General features: G+C 35.0%; 1 protein-coding gene across 2 annotated transcripts in view; it reads left to right on the top strand.

Moving 5' to 3' along the window:
- LOC148947908 (WD repeat-containing protein 43) overlaps positions 1 to 21,046 on the top strand; it is a 41,943-nt gene extending 20,897 nt beyond the window's left edge. For both annotated transcript variants that reach the window (XM_089095133.1, XM_089095134.1), the window contains exons 2-5: positions 12,428 to 12,592; positions 15,349 to 15,500; positions 17,259 to 17,506; positions 20,705 to 21,046. In XM_089095133.1, coding sequence (XP_088951259.1) covers positions 12,428 to 12,592; positions 15,349 to 15,500; positions 17,259 to 17,506; positions 20,705 to 21,012 — 873 coding nt within the window. In that variant the 3' untranslated portion in view covers positions 21,013 to 21,046. The remainder of the gene's footprint in view (positions 1 to 12,427; positions 12,593 to 15,348; positions 15,501 to 17,258; positions 17,507 to 20,704) is intronic.
- The last annotated feature ends 318 nt before the right edge of the window (positions 21,047 to 21,364 follow it).

Genomic DNA, 21,364 nt, shown 5'->3' with positions numbered 1-21,364 from the left:
GATAATCATATTAATTACCTGGGTCTCATGCTTGACCAAAAACTTAATTTCCACATCCACATTTAAAACACAATAAAAAAATGCTATAGAAAAACAAATATACTAAAAAGACTTCTTTCCACACCCTGGGGCTGTAAGGAGAAAACCTTACTCCAGTTTTATAAATCACATATAAGACCCCATATTGACTATGGGCTCATCGTATATGGTGCATGTGCAAAGACCCAGATGCAAAAAATTGAAACAGCACAAAATGATATAATACGCCTCATATTTGGTCATAGGAAACCCACAAGCACGAAGTTTCTGCTTATGGAGAGTGATTTATACTGATTTCTCAAAGTGGACTAAAGATTTAACCCCCATCGCTTTTGTCCAGAAAAAATTTGCAGAACTTAATAAAATTACCTATAAAAATCTTTTCCAAATATTTGTTGTTGTGGTCAAAAAGGGATGAGAAGGTAGCAAGTGGTGTTTTCCTTCCTCACCTGAAAATTGCAATGGGTGAGAGTTTATATAATAATGTATCTATAATGTCTGCTGAGTTAAATGCCATAATCATGGCATTAGAACGCATTAAGGAAAACCAACCTTTGATTGCAAATTCAAATAATATTATTGTGTATTCCGACTCTTTATCCAGCCTTGAGTTCCTGGCATCAGCTCCTCAGTATAAGTTGGACATTGACACTTATCATTGTCTCAGTATTATAGATAATCTTACTTCAAGTGGCATAAAAACTTATTTTCATTATAGTCCTAGGCACTCTGGGAGAAGTGGTCATCATCAGTTTGATGAAATGGCAAAAAAAACAATGAATACTAACCAGCCAAATCGGAGCATTATCAAATTCAGAAATATATATCAAAGTAGACTATCATATATTAATTTTGATGAGAAGAATCCAATTCTTTCCCCCTTTCTCCATAAGTATTTTTCTAAAATTTATCATAGAATTCGTTCTGGAATAAATGGACTAAATTCTCTTGCATTCTCGTATAAGTTTTCTAATTCAAGTGGTTCAATTCCTCTGTCCCCTCTTTGCAGGCATTGTAATATGAATAATGAAACAATTGACCATTGCCTATTTGAATGTAATATGCTGACGTCTGCACAACATACCTTGCTTTGCAAACTTTTAAAATGCTTCAAACACCACAAAATCTCACTATCAGCCAAGAGCCTAGCCAACTATACCTGCACACAGAGCATAGACATCGACATCTATCAACTCATAATTGAACTCCTAGAGTCGAAAGATCTACTGAAAGATATCTGAAAATATCTAATAACCATGAGGCAATCAAGCCAGTAGCTCTGTAGTCCACAGAGTGAAACAAAAGGAAAAGGGCTAAATAGTATCACTGAAAAGCCCGCCTGCTGTTTAAATGGAAGAAGAAGGAATATCTTCTGTGGGCAATATCTTCTGTGAAAGAAATAAACAAACAAACAGACAACAGCAGACAACGCAGTCAAACAGACAACAACAACACTTTAAGAAATTTCAAAAAATAAGTTTCTTGTGAATTAGTGTCTCGATTAATCAGTAGCTGTACTGAACCCCTCGTGCTCAAAATCCTCCTCAGGGCCATACTGTGGTGTTTCTTTTGTGGAAGTTTTCCCCACTGTAGAGTGCAGACGGTCTGGTATCATACTATTATCCTTTCCTTTTTAGCTTAAAGCTTATTCATAGAAGCAATGCAAAGAAATCCCCCTAAAAAAAAGGTCCCTCCAGATCCCACCCCAAATACTAATGAAATAGATCAATTTTTGCCCCATCTTGGCTGGTCAAGCTCCCTATCACAAAGCTCACATGAAAGCTCAAACTATGAGAATATCACAAGGATCAGTGTTGGTTCAAATGTATCTATATATGATAGTGGTTTTTCAGACTTCCTTTCTCGGAGCTCCAAAAAAAGGAAAAAAACACCTCCAATTAAAGGTATTCCCCCGCCGGCTGTCCAAGATTATCCTTCCCAAAACTTAGGAATTTATCTGAAAATTTCTCCAAATACCCCCTTTGAAATAGCAAAGATTTCTACAATAAGGGTTGCAATTTTCAAAAATGTTAAAATCAATGTTTTCTCTTAACATTCGCCGTGATGGATCTTTGTTTATAGCTGATCAAGATCAGAAATTATCTGATATAATACTTAATCTAAAATCTCTTCTGATAACCCCAATTAACTCATCTAAATGGAACCCAAAACAATCCCCAACAAAAATAGTAGTATGTAATGTTCCCCTAGAAATACCAATTCAGAATTTAAAAGAAGGGCTCACAATAGTACTGGTAATACAGTCATTGTAGAAGATGTCAATCTACTGGATAAATCCAACACTAACACACTAAAAACAAGTAGGTGTGTACTATTTACACTGAAGGAAAAAATTGATACTCCAGAAAGGCTATTCCTATTTGGGCGAATCCAACCACACAAGGAAAGTAAGCCGAAGCCTAACCTGGGTCAGAAGTGTCTGAAATTGAGACACACAGCAAATAAATGCAATGAGATTCTCCTAGCCTGTAGTAATTGTAAAGGCTCCGATCCTAAAGAGTTGACATCTTGCAACAACACTCAGCCCACACGTATCAATTGTAAAGGCCCACATGAACCCACCTATAAATCACAATGCCCTGCATATAAGAAACGAGCACTAACACTCCAAATAGCAACAAAGAAGGTCAGTCCATACTCGTTTGCAGCTATTGAAGCAAATCCTGCCAAATCACAAAAAACACAGCCTATGTGGAAATAATACAAAACTCCCAAGTCAAATATTGCCACTGCATCGAGAGCCTCTTGCAAAACACCATCCCTTAAGCCAACAAGCCTCCTTGCCTAGTGAGATGAGGTCGGCCTGGCACCCCCTCCCAACAAGAAACAAACCAGAAACACTACCAGGAATTAATCCCTTAACTGACAAACTGGATGCACAACCAAACATGCAAACCCCAAATATATGCTTATTCATTCTAAACTGCAATGCAGTTCACGCCATGAATATACAACAACAACAGAAAACAAAAGTCATTGCTGAATTGGTAAAAATCTACATCCCTAATCATATACTCATTCAAGCAAAAAAAGATCTTGCTCTACTATTAACAAAGCTGAACATTGATACACAGTGGAACGTAAGATCACTTACAGAAAATAAGTTAAATGAGCAAATATCTTTTATGAATAATAAATCCATCAATATTTCTTGCTTCCAGGAAATTCCTTTAATCCAAAATCAACAAATTAATTCTCTAGGTTATCCTATCCTAAGAAAGGATAGATAATAATTGAGAAAATTAGGTGGAGTAGCTTTAATGGTTAATAATAATATAAAATTTCTGTGGCATCAACTTTCCAGATTTTGTAAATGATGTTGATGTAATTGGTATCAGTGTTTGGCTGAATAATATAAAAACTTACATAATAAGCTTTTATAACCCTAATGGCCAAACTACAGATGCCATGGATTTCTTCAGCTATATAAATAATTCTAATATGTTGAAAAATATTATTATTTGTGGAGACTTTAATGCCCACAGCCCTTTGTGGGGGATTAAATCAGCAAATGAAGCTGCTAAGTTCATTGAACATACGACTTCAAATAGTAATGAATTAGCTGTTGCTAACCCTCCAAATCTGAATACATATTTTAGCCCCAAAAGTAGCAGTTTCTGTACAACTGACCTACAAATTGTGTCTTTAAATATTTTGAATAAAATTTATATAAATAAAATTGATAGTCTATGTACTGACCACTTTACCATAGTTTGCTCCCTAAAGGAAGCTGTTGAAACTCTATCATATACCTCCAAATATATTAACACCAGAGCAAATTGGCCTATGTTTCAAAATAAGCTAAATGATAAAATTACAAGTTTCACTCAAAATTTATGCATTTCAACCCCAACCCCTGACACATATGCTGAAGTCTTGCCATCTTTACAAATAGATACAGCTAATCATGCTATCCCCAGGACAACACCCAGGAAAGCCTCCCCTAAACATATTCCCAAAGCATGGTGGACAAATGAGTGCCAAAATAAATGGAGAACAAAAAAGGCAGCTAGGAGAACATTCCTAAAAAAACCATTACCTATTACATATTTAAAAAAATTACAAGCAGATTCTAATCTAAAAAGGACCATAATAAATGGTAAATATAATTACTGGAATAATTTTGCAAATAATCTCTCCAGAGAAACATATGAGCCAATTATACATAAAGTCATTAGCCACATCTGTGGGAAAAAGACTTCCCCCAACCCACTCCTGTATGAGCTTATACATAATAATACCCATTATGACAATGATAATGAAAAAGCTTAAGCTATTTGCCACTCTTTTTGTTAATAAGCTAACATCAAACAATTGTAGCAAAATACCCCCAATTCCAATGAACCCAAGTTACCAACCTCGCCGAGAATCCGAGTATATAATCAGCCCATTTTCAATCCAGGAAATGAACAATGCAATACATCTTATTAGGACCAAGACTAGCGGCAGCTATGACAATATACACCCTACATGGATAAAGAATCTCACCCCTTCATACAAACAGGAACTTCTAAATTGTTATAATCATGCTTGGGCTTCATCTATGTTCTGCAATATCTGGAAATGTTCGTCCCTCAATTGTAGCAAAATACCCCCAATTCCAATGAACCCAAGTTACCAACCTCGCCGAGAATCCGAGTATATAATCAGCCCATTTTCAATCCAGGAAATGAACACTGCAATACATCTTATTAGGACCAAGACTAGCGGCAGCTATGACAATATATACCCTACATGGATAAAGAATCTCACCCCTTCATACAAACAGGAACATCTAAATTGTTATAATCATGCTTGGGCTTCATCTATGTTCCCCAATATCTGGTAATATTCGTCACTCTTACCAATCCTAAAGAAAAATAAACCGGAGTCCTATAGGCCCATAATGATTACACCTGTGATGGGGAAAATAATGGAGAAAATGATATATTACCGACTCCTCTGGTTTGTTGAAAAAAAAATAATATAAACCCTCACACTCAAACTGGCTTCAGGAAACACCATTCCTCAATAGATGCTTTCATATTGTTAACAAATGCAATAAATGAATCATTCTAAAAAAATAATGTCCTAGTTGCTGCTTTCCTAGATTTTGAAGGGGCATATGACAATGTGAACCACCAAATTCTTTTAACTAAGCCTGCAAACCTTGGACTACCCCCCAAGCTATCATCTTATATATAAATTTTTCATAGAATTGCGAAGTTTAATTGTTTGTATAGGTCCAGCCTCTTCACCCCAAAAGACAATAACCAAAGGCCTTCCTTGAGCAGCAGTCCTCAGCTGCCTGCTTTTTGCCCTGTATCTCTGGGACATGAATCTACAATATACTGATGATCTGGTACTATGGTCATCTGGCAAAACCTTTGAGATGGAACAATCAACGCTGCAAAAGTCACCTTTCCAACTTGAAAATTTTTCTCAATATTCAGATTTACCCATTGCACCTACCAAGTCAAAAATAATCCAGTTTCACCAAAAGCAAAATCATGTTAATGCAAGACTAACTATAAATGGAACAACTATTCCAGATAAATTATTTAAGATAATCATATTAATTACCTAGGTCTCATGCTTGACCAAAAACTTAATTTCCACCTCCACATTTCAAACACAATAAAAAAATGCTATAGAAAAACAAACATACTAAAAGACTTCTTGGTACACCCTGGGGATGTAAGGAGAAAACCTTACTCCAGTTTTATAAATCACATATAAGACCCCATATTGACTATGGGCTCATCGTCTATGGTGCTTGTGCAAAGACTCAGATGCAAAAAATTGAAACAATACAAAACAATATAATACTTCTCATATTTGGTCTTAGGAAACCCACAAGCACCAAGTTTCTGCTTATGGAGAGTGGATTAACAACAATAAGGCAGAGACGTAGCTTTCTCTTGATAAAACACCTTACAAAACTTGAATCAAATAGCTCACCCACCCTACATAATTGGTTAAGAAATCCAGCCATATATAGAGGCATTGCAGATGAGTATGCCAATATTCAGAAGAAGTTTCCTGTGTTCGCAAAGTCTATTGCACCTACTTTCCCCCAATCCCCTCCATTGCATTTGTAAAATTTCATAATAAATACTTATTTCTCAAAGCGGAATAAAGTTTTAACCCTCATCGCTTTCGTCCAAAAATAAATTGCTGAACGTAATACAATTACTTATAAAAACCATTTCCAAATATTTGTTGATGGGTCCAAAATGAATGAGAAGGTAGCAAGTGGTGCCTTCCTTCCTCACCTGAAAATTGCAATGGGTGAGAGATTGTATAATAATGTATCTATAATGTCTGCAGAGTTAAATGCCATAATCATGGTACTAGAACACCTTATGGAAAATAAACCCTTGGCTGTTAATTAAAATCATATTGTAGTTTATTCTGACTCTTTATCAAGCTTTGAGTTGCTATCTTCAGCTCCTCAGTAAGCTGGATATTCAAATTTATCATTGTCTTAGTATTATAGATAATCTTGCTTCAAGTGGCATAAGAACTTATCTTCAGTATATTCCTAGCCACTCTGGTATAAGTGGTAATCATCAGGTTGATGAAATAGCAAAAAATGCTATAAATATTGACCAGCCAAGTGGGAGACCAATCCCCATTAGAGATATTTACCAATGGAGACTATCTTATATTATGTTTAATGAGAAAATCCTACTCTTTCCACCTTTCCCAATTTATACTTTTCTAAGATTCATCACAGAATTTGTGGTTGAACAAATGGATTACACTTCCTGACATTCTCGTATCAGTTTCCTAATTCAAGTGGTTCATTTCCCCTGTCCCCTCTTTGCAGGTATTGTATTATGAATAATGAAACGATTGACCACTGCCTATTTGAATGTAATAAGCTAACGTCTTCACAGCATTCCTTGCCTTGTAAACTGTTAAAGTGCTTCAATTACCACAAAATCTCGCTATCATTAAAGAGCATTGCCTACTCTTCCTGCACACCAAGAACAAAAATTAATATCTATCATCTTATATTTGAACTCCTTGAGTCGAAAGATCTATTGAAAGATATTTGAGAATATCGAATAAATAAGAGACAACCAAGCCAGGAGCTCACAGGAGCCCACAGAGTGAAGCAAAAGGAAAAGGGCTAAATAGTATCAACTGAAAAGCCCGCCTGCTGTGGAATAGAAGAAGAAGGATGTAGGTGAACTGGGCTGGTTTAGTAGGTTTCATTGTTGACTTTGACCGTAATATAACTGCTGCATGGTCACTGGTTGAGAGTGGTGCTTCCGCCAAAGGATCTAAGTAAAAATCACCAAGTGTCGTGAAGATCAAGTCAAGGGTATTCTCACCCTGTGTTTTCACTTTAGCTATTTGATGAAGGGCGGTAGAGCTTTCGATCCAGTTGGCCTTGAGGTCGTTGAAGTCCCCACAAAGAAAGAGTCATGCATATGGATATTTTGTTCTGATGAAGTCTCAACTTTGTTGGAGGTATTCCACTAGTTGTCACTAATATGGTCCTCTTGGTGGGAAATATACCGTGGCATATATCAATGACAACACTTGACAAGGTAGGTGACAAGGCTGTGGGTCATGCCCACAGCCATGAAACTTCAATGTCATGGTCCTTTGGTACTGCAACATCCAGAATCCTATGGGGCATGCTTTCTTTGCAGTAGAAACTGACACCACCACCATGTGTCTTGGGTTCTCCCAATGCACTGCAGCATGGGAAAATGTAACAGGAATACCCATCAATCATGGCCAAGGTAGGAGACGGAATCCATGTTTCTGTCAGGCACATGATATAAATGTTAGTTTTCCTTAGGAAAACTTCCATATCCTCTGCCTTGTTGTTGAGAAATCAAACATTTGACAGGGCTATTGTTGGAAAATGGTAAGACTGGATTGATCTTGTTTTAGTTTTCCTTTTCCTTCTTTCCTGGCTGCAGGAAGAAGGATCAGGAGTCTCCAGTCCCAGATTGTGAGTACCTGTTGAGGTGGGAGGGATAGTGGGGCATTTTGAATTAGATTTTGCTGTTGTTTCCACATTTAGACAAGTGTTTCCTGTACTAGTATGCTGGTTGGTTTCAATAAGGTCTCCCTGTCCATCGGTGACTGTTTGGGAAGCTGTGACCAGGGGGATCCCTTGGCTGGTAAGTTGAACAAGATGGGATCCAGTAGCTTCGCCGTCAATTGTGATTTTGTTTTTGATCGGGTTGGTGGGGGGTTTGTTCTTGGTGATGCCTTTTTTGTATGCTCTTTCATAATTCAGTAATTGCTTCTGGGGCTAATTGCATCTTGAGCCGTTAAAGGGACCCCAAAGGGATTTCATTTTTGTAACCACACAAAGAAGTTATCAACATTAGCAAAGGCATTGATAAGTAGTTAAAAACATATCACTATTTTATAAATAAGTTTTTAAGAGTAATATATTCCAAAAATACTCAATTATAAAAATTCACCCCTCATTGATTAGGCAACTTAAATATAAACTGTTTTCCTACCATTTCAATTTAACTGTGTGGTTTTTGAATGCTGTCAACCAAAATAGCACTGAATTTTGTGGCTTTAAACTTTGCCATTGACAATCCAAGGTATATATTTTCCCATTAGGGGGGGGGGGGGTAAAGCTACTGGTAAATTTTCAGTAGGCCATATAATTTAGCTAGGATGAAAGTGAAAACATCATTTGGTGCCTTTTTTATGCTCTTTCATAATTAAATAATTGCTTCTGGGGCTAATTACATCTTGAGCCCTTAAAGGGGCCCCAAATGTTTTTCATTTTTGTAACCACACAAAGAAGTTAACATCAGTAAAGGTATTGAAAAGTGGTTAAATACATATCACTAGTTTATAAATAACTTAGGAGTAATATATTCCTAAAATACTTATTTATAACAATTCAAACTTCATTGATTAGGCAACTCAAATATAAACTGTTCTCCTACCATTTCAATTTAACTGTGTGTTTTTTTTAATGCTGTTGACAAAAACAGCACTGAGTTTTATGATTTGAAACTTTGCCATTGACAATTCAAGGTATATATTTGCACATTAGGGGAGTGGGGTGGGTAAAGTTCATGGTTAATTTACAGTGGAACAGATAAATTATCTAGGATAAATGTGAAAACATCATTTGATGCTTTTTTATGCTCTTTCCTAATTCATATTAAATACCTTTGGGGCCCCTTTAAGGGCGCAAGATGTAATTAGCCCCAGAAGCAATTATCAAATTATGAAAGAGCATAAAAAAGGCATCAAATGATGTTTTCTATTTCATCCTGCTAAATTATATAGCCAACTACAAATTTATCAATATCAATAGCCTAAAAGTTTATTAACAGAGTAGCCTATTCAGATACTTAAGAAAAAAATTTACTTATCACAAATTTACTCTAGGTAAAAAATTTACTTAGATTCAGAATTTCATCCTGAATCTAAATATGACATTTGTTTCCATAGCCAAATTCAATCTTAAGCCCTTTTTAAACCCTCAAAGATGATACTTTTTCTCTTATTTTAGATACAGATTATAGTCTATTTCTGTGTAAGCATCAATCTTGTTAAAACTGGTTTACCTGTAAATTCAATCAAAGGTGACAAAATTGAGAATCAATAAATTCAGGTCTAGACATTTACCCCCCCCCCCAGAAAAAAACAGAAATACCTCCATGGAAAATACCCATCCATAGAAAAAACCCCAATGGAAAATAAGGCTTTCCAAATTTGAGAATTTTATTTGAGTTATTTTTTTGAATTTCTGTAGGGGGGAAGGAATTTTGATACTTGTGTATTATGTGCCACTCACTCAAGTTTACACTGTGTAAAATTCAAGAGCACATCAGTTTTGTTAGTTTCTTTGTTACTTTAGAAATAAATTTGGGCTATTGATTTGCACATTCGCGGGGGGGGGGGGAATAAAGTATAGCAGGTCTGCATGCAAAATGTGTTTGGTACAATTATTTTGCTTATTAGATAGATAGATAAGTGTATTTTAAAGCCAAATATATGGCCATGATCACAGTTAAATAACAGATACAGATATTTTATTTATGAAATATACATAATGCAACAAAATACACCTGCGCACATCCCTAGTGTCATAATGCAGTGCATTAAAAATTACAACAAATTATTAAACACCGTTAATACATTAAATGAAAAAAACAATAAGCCTCTTGGACAACTGCCCAAATACAAACAAGGCAGATATAACCAAAGTCAATCTTCAGAGATAAACTTCCCCACCATTCTGCGAAACTGCTGGTAATCAGCACACTCTCTAATATCCATGGGAATAGAATTCAAAACCTTTGGACCAATATGCCTCAAACTAAATCCTGCTCAAGTTGTTTGCCTAAACTCGTGCAAGAAATTGAACCTGAGTGATGTTGGATATGAATGATGCTGCAAGTTAAGAGGGAAAATTCCATGGAAATGTGATGCTAACTGGCCAAAAACGTAATTGTGACATATCTGGGATATTGCAATGAAATAAAGTTGATGTAAAGAAAAAATTTCAGCTGATCCAAAAAGATGAGTAACAGAAGACCTATTTCTTAATCTGTAAAAGTATCATTATCACTTTATTTTGTAGAATTTGAAGGGGTTTATAAACTGAAGGAAAAGTTGAAGCCCACACTGAAACACAATAAGAAAATAAGGGTGGACCAGAGAAAAGTAAATTGATTTAAGTATATTAACTGGAAAAACATGGTAGAGACAGCAGATAATCCCAACATTCCTAGAAACTTAGCAATAGAGTTTTAACTTGTTCATGGAACAACAAATTTGCATCTATAATTATCCCAAGATATCTAAACTGTTGTACCCATTTCAGTTCCACATTATTTAAATAAAGAGAGATAAACATCAGAATTGACTGAACCAGCATTTCCTTTCATTTAATAGAAGAAGGTTTTGACAATACCACTCTAGGATAACCCTAAATCTTTCTGGCATTATGCCACTCAAAAATGTAGCAGCAGACCCAGAATCCCAGATATCCTGCATGATAGTAAATCAGTTGCTGATTCTGAGCTGAAAGTTGAAATTTTCAACCAATATTTCTCTTCTGTTTTTTCATCCAACCCCAGTATTGTATATCCTATACCTCCTTTATATGATGTATTCATAAGATAAAACCAATTCTGATTACAGATACTTTGGTTCTAAAGGAACTTGCATATCTCAAACTGAATAAATCTGCCAGTCAGATGGCATTCACCCACATATCCTACATGAATGTTGTACAGTTTTGTGTCAACCTCTTTCCCTGCTGTTCAAATTGTCATTAAATCTTTCTAGACTACCCCAGGACTAGAAAACTGCACAAATCATTCCTGTTTTTAAAAAAGGTAGACAGGACCTTGCTGAAAACTATTGACCCATCAGCATGAAATCAGCTGTTGTTAAGGTTCTTGAAAGAATAATCAATTCTGCAGTTGTTAAGCATCTTGTAGCAAACAATTTTTTACACAGTTCACAACATGGCTTTTGTTCTAGAAGATCTGTTGACACCTATCTCCTTGAATCATATGATCCTATCACCAAGTTGCTTGATATTGGGGTGCCTGCTGACATGATTCTGCTTGACTTTTCTAAAGCTTTTGACAAAGTGTGTTACAATCAACTAGCAATTAAATTATGTGCAGTAAAGCTTGAAGAGAAATCCCTGCTCTGGATCCTTGATTTTCTTTGTTTGCATAATCAATGTGTTCAGTTATTTGACAACTCTGGTAATTGTATTCTTTCTTTCTCAATGCGTGTTCTGAGTGGAGTTCCTCAGGGAAGTAGCTTGGGTCCTACACTATTCAATATCTTCATTAATGCTGCTTGTTCCATTATCAGCAGTAAATCAACTCTTTATGCAGATGTTTTTTGTCCAGGAGGGGGTGCAAAATCAACGTATCGAATTTATTTATGCATTTTTGTTATGTTATGTGGGTTCAAACCACATAATGGGTAGGGGGTTCAAACCCCCTAATCCCCCATGGATATGGCCTTGATGCAAGTTTTTTTGGTATGTTTTGTAGAATTTTTGTTATAATTGTTTAGATGTTTTTTTTCTGCATTAAAGATCTATTTTATTTATTTTATTTTGTAGTACATTTAGCACTTATATTATTTTATTAGCTTATTTTATAGTCACCTTCATTTCTGGGTACTGATTCAACTCTTTGGGGTAGCAATTTGTGACATAGTCTTAATTATCAAAAAGTACACATTAGGTCTAAATTCATTGGGTTTTCCTCCGTGTCTTTGGGCCAATCCTAGGGAATTTCCCTTATTCTTCTGTGTACAACAGAATATCACTTGATGAAATTCAAATGCTGCCTAATATGAAATTCCTGGTGTGTATGATTTAACTGTGATTGAACTTGTATATTTCTAGATGGTTGAAATAAGAGAAGGCATGGAAAACAATAAGAAAGAGAAGCGAAAAACAAATTTACTTCTTGGCCAGGTGAATGTTGAATTGGAACAAAGGACACAGAGCAAAACAAAGGAGTCCAGTGGATTTCAACAGTCTTCCAGTGTTGCAAGACTTCTTCTTCAGGTAAAATATGGATCCAGGGGGAGGGATCACCAGGTTTGAAACTCTGCAAGACTTCTTCTTCAGATAAAATATGCATCCAGGGGGAGGGATCACCATGTTTGAAACTCTTCCCACCCTAAGTTTATGCCTGACTTGTAAAAAAGTAATAAAAATACATACAAACAAATTTTTGATGCGTTTTATAGCATTTTTTTGTAAAACTTCTTTCGAATGAAAATATCCCCCTCCCTCCCAAACAAAATCCTGGATTCGGCCTTGTATGTAAGCTTCGTCACATTACTTCCCTTATAGCTTTACACTCAAGCAATAATGCACACTTTAAACATAGCATTTTTTACCATTTGTCTGGAAGCTTATTTACAAAATTGATATTGTAGCTTCATTTTGCTTGCTTTTTTTTCTGTGTTCTACTGGTATTTCCTTTTTGTGAGAAAGCTTCATTCATTTATTATATCGTTGTTATTTAAGTTTGCCACAGATGTGTATTTAGTTTTTCAGTTTATGCAGTTGAAACCTTTTTGTTAAGTTTAAACATTCTTTAAGATACGGTACTATGGGGCAACTACAAAGGCATTCAAAATGTGACTTCTACTTCAACATAGCTGACACTCAAATTATTATTAGCTCATAAAAAATGATTAAATATAATTTGTTATATAATCATAATGTTAATTTAAATAATTCAAAATGAATTTTAGTTAAAATTTTACTAAATAGATACAATATTAATTGTATTTAATTAAATTGTTAGCAAACTTTAACTAACTAAAAATAATAAAGTCATATTGGTTTGCAAATGATCAGAATTGATGATTTTATCTCTGAATTTTTTTTTTTTTTTTGTACTTCTTGGTTATGCTGCTATGTTTGTGTTGCAAGGCAAGATGTATTAGGAACCTGGCATATCTACTATGCCAAAAATATTAAAACAATTCTTGTTGGTAACAAGCCCAAAGATCAGATAATTTAGGCAAATCAGACATGACTGAGTGCTAGTGGGTTCATAAACTAGTTTCAATTCATGCATTGGTTGGGATATTTGAGCAACTGCTTTATATTTTTATTTTGTTTCCTTATTATTATAATTAGTTAATTGTAATTATTATCTATCTAATTAATCAGTAATTAGATAATTTAAATCAATCAGTTCCATTTAAGGAAAACCGGCAGATAGGAGGAGCCACAGGTATCACCAAAATTTGTGATGCCAATCAATTCATATTATCCAGAGCTTATTTATTATAATTAAGTACTTACTTACATATTTTCTGGACATCCTAATGGGTCATATTGGGGCGATCTCCTTCACATGTTGGTGGATCAGTTGATTATGGGATGCTCGGTCATCTGCTTGCTGCAAAAGTTGCAGGAGGTCATTATCAAAATTGTCTAGCCATCTCTTCTTTGGTCTATCTAAACAACGGGTGCCATGCCCTCTACATTTTAAACAACTTTTGGCGTCACGAATTCTCCATCCAGTGAACGTGACCAAAATTCCTAAGTTATTGAAGCCACTCCCTCTGGAGTAGTGTTGTTACCCTCTTCAGCTGTTCTTGAAGTTCTTGGTTAGAACAGTTGAGACTCTTGATTGAGTATTGTTATACCGTTTATAGGGCGAAGGCATATCGTTGCAGAAATAATGCTTCCATAATTTTCCATTAAAGAATATCCACTGAATTGATTGGCAGAATATAAGGTACCCTATCAAGACAGTAAAAAATAAGGTCTAATGCATCAAAAAGTGCATTTTATGTGAAGAAAGCTGTTGAAAATCATTCCGGAATCCTTGAGGGGGAAGCCCGATATCCCTTTCCCTCTATGTGGACAGTGCATGTATTAAAGGGTCAAAATTTGTATCCAGAATAGAAATGATTTTTCAGGTAGTTGTGCTTTGTGGCCCAAATATTCAGATTAATATGGTATTTTAGTTTAAGTTTATTTAATGTTCCCAGGGGACAATGCCTCTGAAAATTTTAAGATAAAACACAAACCTTTTCACTAGTTTACATCCTCTAGGTCTTTTTATAGAGATTAAATATTTAAAAAACGAGGTTTTTCACTTGAAAGTAAAGAGCAGTATTAAAACTTAAAATGAACAGTAATTATTCCGAATATGAGGAAAGTTGCCCTCTCCTCAATCCTCAATCGCTAAAATTTTTAGTACATAAAAAAAGCTACTTATTCCAGTTAAACGGCTCTTGTGTTTCAGAAGGCATTCTTAAAGAATTGCCACATAAAGTTAATATTTGGCATAAACCTGACAAAGTCAGACTTTAGCATAAAGAGTGATGCATCTTCATTAACTTCATTGTTAAAACCTTCATTTAAAAAATTTTTAATCTCTACGTTTGTACTTTTTATGAAAATACATCTGTTTAGAAACCATGCGTACGCACAAGGAAAGGGGATGAGGTAGATGATCACCCTCACCTGGGATAAGCCTGAAGACCCCTACCTCCTAAAAATATTGACAAATGTTTCCCAAAATCCGCTTTTACTATAATTTTGGGAATGATTTCTTGCTTTTTTTTACATCTTTGGATAGAAATAGAAAAAATGGAGTGGAAGAAAGAAGTGAATAGAAGGCGTTTTCAGTTTCGAACAGAGAGAATAACTTCTTGCTTTTCTGGTTCTTAGTCTCTTGAAATGACCTGTAGCTTTGCACTCGGTACAAAAGCTAAAAGCCTTTCGAGGTACTTTTTTATTCCTTGTGTGCTCTTACTGCTAGAAGTAATTTGCTTCTTTTTTTCTACTAGGGAGTCCAAAGTGGAGATGAGAAAATATTGCAGCAAGTCCTTCAAAAAACGGAAAAAAATTTAATCGACGATACTGTTCGGAAATTGCCTATACAAACAATCGTGCCTCTGCTCACCCTTCTCACTCAGAATTTACATAGTCGTACATCATTGTAAGTGTAAACAGCAATTTACCTTTTTTATTGTTGTCATACTCTTAAGAATCTTTCCCAGGTCTAAAATAGCTCTGCAATGTTTCTTACCCCCCCCCTCTCTCTCTCTCTCTCTCTCTCTCTCTCTCTCTCTCTCTCTCTCTCTCTCTCTCTCTCTCTCTCTCTCTCTCTCTCTCTCTCTCTCTCTCTCTCTCTCTCTCTCTCTCTCTCTCTCTCTCTCTCTCTCTCTCTCTCTCTCTCTCTCTCTCTCTCTCTCTCTCTCTCTCTCTCTCTCTCTCTCTCTCTCTCTCTCTCTCTCTCTCTCTCTCTCTAGTCAGTTTTATTAAAAAATAAAGGTAAGCAAAATTATCACCATTCTGTGTGTCTCATTTTTATATTCCACAATTTTTTTAGATTCTACAGTTTTTACGATTTGGGGTAGAATAGATTTTTGAACAATATCCGTCTCGCTTAACAAAATCACCCTTTGATTTTTAATAAGTTGAAAATAAAACTTGTTATTAGCTAAATATGCTAAGCTATTAATAACTAATTAACTAATTAATTAGTTATAATAACTAACCAACTTATTAATAATACTAAGCTCCCAACTAACAATAAGCTAATAAGGAATAGGAAAATAATAAATTAGGAATCCCAAACTAATAAGCAATAAGAAAGAAAATCAAGGGAAAAGGTAACATCAGAAATAAATAATTATCGCTGGTATCTGCTTGACTGTACGCTCCAAACTTGGAGGAGGACAACCCTTTGGTTGAATACTCATCTATTGTCTGGTAGCTTTTGACATACTATACCATGTTCAACATCATCTGCTGTACTTCTAACCCACTGATGTCAATACGATAGTGCCATCTACTAAAAGTCCTATAAGTATTCGTTTTTTTAATTAGCTTTAATTACAATGCTTTGTGTTATACAGTGCTTTCTATGATAAGGTAGGTGAGTATCTTGAATGTAAGAGTATTTTGGTAGTGAAAATAAAGTTTTTGGGGGGCTTCGAGAAATGTTCTTAGCACTGTATAAGCAAAGAGCCAATTACGTGCTTTCGGCTCTAATCTTTCTAAAATCTAGAAGTAAACTCGGTAATATTAAGTTCTGATAGGTTCATATCTACAACCATGTCAGATCCCAATACTTCAAGATTTGATTTTCATTACGTTCACTGAAGTCTCTTATTGACGTTCTGGCAATTTTAATATTTTGGGAATCGTTAATAAATTTATGAAAATAAGGTCTTATTTTTATCTTATTTAAAAATAAGATACATATTTTCTTGATGAGTAGGGGTGGGTGAGTGGATAGTCTTCTCTAAGTATCAGTTGGAGGTTCCTATGATGTGTATTTTTTATTTATTTATAAAAATCCTATATTTTTATTCTTTTTTTTTTAATATATATGTATATATATATATATATATATATGTATATATATATATATATATATATATATATATATGTATTTATATATAGTAAGTGATTAAAATATCTAGTCCTGCCGCAAACAGATCTAGATAGATTTTCACGTGCCAGGTTTGGTATGATTTTGTTTGTGAATATTGGTCTTCAATTAAGATGAGTTTTCCTCTTAAAGAAATAAATAAATGAAAATAAAAATTTTGGTAATTATTTAGATAACAGCTGGTGTGATAATCTTTGAAGGTCATAGGTTTGACCCTTGGGTGGATTATTGGAACAAATCTCAGCCCCTAACCCCTCATGTTTTCAGTATAATAATGATCCATGGTACTCATTTCAGCTACCACGCAAGCGCTCAATGGCTGCAAAAACTATTAACAGTTCATGCATCATATTTATCAACATGTCCAGATATAATGGATCAGTTAGTGCCACTATCCAACTCTTTGTCAGAAAGGGGAGGACTTTTCAAGCGAATGTGCTTCCTCAAAGGGAGATTAAATTTATTATTTGAGAGGGCAGCAATGCAGACTAAGTCTAGTGATATTGAAAAGGGGCAAATTGATCCTGTTTTGTATTATAAAGATGGTAAGCTTTCCCTATTCTTCTTCCTCTTTCTCTCCCTCCCTCCCTTTCTCTTCCTCTGTCTTCCTTTGTCCTCTTCTTTGTTGAAGAGGAGCAAATTGATCTTGTTTTGTATTATAAAGATGGTAAGCTTTCCCTATTCTTCTTCCTCTTTCTCTTTCTCCCTCTCTTTCTCATCCTCTCCCTTCCTTTCTCCTCTTCTCTGTTGAAGAGGAGCAAATTGATCCTGTTTTGTATTATAAAGATGGTAAGCTGTCACTCTTATTCTTCCTCGTACTCTCACTACCTCTCTATTCTTCTCTCCCTTCCTTTATCATCCTCTGTCTTTCTTTCTACTCTTTTTTGTTGAAAAGGAGCAAATTGATCTTCTTTTGTATTATAAAGATGGTAAGCTTTCCCTATTCTTCTTCCTCTTCCTCCCTCTCTATTCCTCTCTCCCTCCCTTTCTCTTCCTCTGTCCTTCTTTCTACTCTTTTCTCTTGAATAGGAGCAAATTGATCCTCTTTTGTATTATAAAGATGGTAAGCTTTCCCTATTCTTCTTCCTCTTTCTCTCCCTCCCTCTCTATTCCTCTCTATTCCTCCCTTTCTCTTCCTCTGTCTTTATTTCTCCTCTTCTATCTTGAAAAGGAGCAAATTGATCTTGTTTTGTATTATAAAGATGGTAAGCTTTCCCTATTCTTCTTCCTCGTCTATCCCGACCTCGCTCGTCATCTCTCCCTCTCTTTCTCTTCCTCTGTCTTTATTTCTCCTCTTCTTTCTTGAAAAGGAGCAAATTGATCTTGTTTTGTATTATAAAGATGGTAAGCTTTCCCTATTCTTCTTCCTCTTTCTCTCCCTCCCTCCCTTTCTCTTCCTCTGTCTTCCTTTCTCCTCTTCTTTCTTGAAAAGGAGTAAATTTATCCTTTTTTGTATTATAAAGATGGTAAGCTTTCCTATTCTTCTTCCTCTTCTCTCCCTCCCTCTCTATACTTCTCTCCCTCTCTTTCTCTTCTTTTTTTTCCTTTCCCTTCTTCTCTCTTGAAGAGGAGTAAATTGATCTTGTTTTGTATTATAAATATGGTAAGCTTTCCCTATTCTTCTTCCTCTTTCTCTCTCTCCATCTATTCCTGTCTCCCTCCCTTTCTCTTCCTCTCTTTCCATGTCTTTTCCTTTCTCTCTCACTGAAATTTGTTGTTTTTCCTTCTCATGTATGCTCTGTATTCATTCCTTCTTTCATCTTTTTTGTTTTCATTTTCTCCTTATTCTGCTCTGTAAATTTTTGCCAAATGTATTTATATTTGGCTTCATGCCAACCAGAATACAGTGTATAATTTTTTTCCCAATTGCATTTTTAGCTGAGGAATAAAAAAAAGTGTATTATCTTTAATAGATTGTGCAATATTTATGAAATTGCAACAAAACTCACGAAACGGATTGTTATAACAATATAATATATATAACAATATATAAACAATCCATAATATGGTTGTCAGTCTTTTATGATGAAGCCGACTAGATTATAAGCAAAAAAAAATGTACGTTATTTCCTTTGTATAGCCAGAGGCCTCCAGGGGGGGGGACTAATATGGTAAGGCTTAGTTTCAGAAAAAAAAACCTTAAGGGATATTTGATAAATTTAGGTATTTAAGTATTAATTTGATGACTTACCGTTTTATTAGTTGGTGTTTTGTGGTGAAAGAGGTTAAAACTTTCAACATTTCTTTTATCTCTTTTCGCCTCTTTACAAGAAGAGAATTTTTTTTTTTTTTGTCCTAAATGGTTAAGTTGTAAGTGAAAGCTGGTGCTAGTGTTTTCAAAAGAAATCACCAACGCCATCTACCATTTGGTGTCTTGACATTTTTCAATCTTTGCAATTGTTTTCTTGTGAGAAAGTGAGATTATACACTTATTACTGCACTAATTTTGCCAATTATACTAGTTTTGCTTTATTACATTGAAAATGTCAAGAAATGCAAAGTTATATATGGCGCTCGTGATTTTCTTTTCGAGTTTAGCGCCAGTGTTTCCTCTCATATAAGTTACCTTTACTCTTTGATATTAACCATGAAAATAAGTTTCTATGGTTCTCGCCATCCCTTTCCCTCCAAACTAAATATTTTTGTGCGGGAGGGGTTTCCTCTTAGGGTAAATTTATATGAGATTGTAGGGTATATTTATATAAATTTATATGTAAAACCTTCTCGAAATGTGTCTACTTTAATATTTAACTCACATAACAGACCCAAGCATAACATAACTCACATAACTTCTCAACAATTTTATCCTAAGCATAACATAAGCATAGCAGACCATAACATAACATAAGCATAGTTACATAAGCATAACAGACCCATAACATAACATAACTCACATAATAGACCCAAGAAAAGAAATAGGAAAAGATTGCCATGCTCCTCTGTACTTTAATCTCGAATAACATTTAGATGTAAATAATATTCTGTTTTCAATCTACTGCAATGGCAGAATTTTCACCTCTTAGCTCTTTTAGCGAATTAAATCATGATGAATTTTAGATATTTTGACAGATTTGATTAATTCTAGGGGGATTATGATGATTGATGTCGTTCAGTTAGATTTTTTTTTTCAGTTTTTGTCCAGATGGGTTTCCGTAATGTCAAGTTACTCAAAATTCGATAAGCATTTGAGGTTTCTGACTTTCTGAGGCTGTGAAAAATGACAGTTTTGTCTCTGGAAAAAATGACAGCCTTTTGTCTCTGAAAAAAAGTTATAGGAAGTTTAATATTCGGAGGTCCCCGGAATCCTGAAGTTTTCCTGATCTCTTGGCCCCCAATCAAATTTTTAAATTTCAACCACCGCCCCCCCCCCCACACTTCCAAAAAAATATCCTACGTACGTGTCTGGTGTCATCTTAGTTTATTTAATTTATTTAAGTAAGTGGTGTCATCTTAGTGGCGCCAGTGAGCAAATCTTTGGGGGGGGGGGGATGTGACAAATGTGCCAGTAATTGACCAAATTGACAAATTTATTCTAGAAAAAAAAAGAAAAATATTAAAGAAAAAAAAATTTAAAAAGGGTATCAAAAACATTTTATATATTTAATTTTTGTCATGTTTTTAGGAGTCGGACAAACACTTCGGGAGGAGGGGTTCAAAACCCCCTAACCCCTCCGGGTATGGCCTTGCAAGAACTATTTTTTATTTAAATAAATGGTGTCATTTAGTTTATGTAATTTTTGTAGATTCAGAGGACGAGATGGATTTCTCAATGATGCCACCGCTTGGGGCCGAATCTGACGACGTTGCAGATCTGTCTGAAATGGATTTAGTTTTGGCAATAAATACAGCCAATAATTCCCCGATCGTAAGTGAAGAGGAAGAATATGATAATGAGAAGAAGAAAAAACGAAAGAATAGTAAAAAGAAGAAATTAGTAAACGATTTGAATTTAAGTGAAATAGACTTAAATGAAAGTGAAGCAGTGTTAAACTCTTCGATAAGTGTTCCGTTGAGCGCCAAAAAGGAAAAGAAGAAAAAGAAGAAAATGTAGTTGTTTTATTTGCAGTAAACGTTTTCTGTTTCGAGTTTTTTTTTTCCTCTTTATAGTAGGGTATTTGGTACTTGTTTGATAAACGCCCTACCCTTCAAGTTGTTCATTCATTGACGTATTATAGAACCGGTTTTTTTCGTTAGTTTCTTTAAGCTTAGCGTGAGACAAGGAGAAGTGACAGAATAGAAGGAAAATATATAATTTGGGCTATTTATTTGCACATTGGGGGGGGGGGGTTGAAGTATTTGGACAGTGCGAAGTTAGAAAACAATTCTTACTACATAATATATAGAATTATTGTACCTAACACATTAGGCATGTAGACCCGCTATACTTTACCCCCCCCCCCCTA

The sequence above is a fragment of the Artemia sp. Qi Xiang Cuo genome, chromosome 10 (genome assembly GCF_049724085.1).
Source record: "Artemia sp. Qi Xiang Cuo chromosome 10, ASM4972408v1, whole genome shotgun sequence".
NCBI lineage: Eukaryota > Metazoa > Arthropoda > Branchiopoda > Anostraca > Artemiidae > Artemia > Artemia sp. Qi Xiang Cuo.
This window is presented reverse-complemented; position numbering and strand designations above follow the sequence as displayed.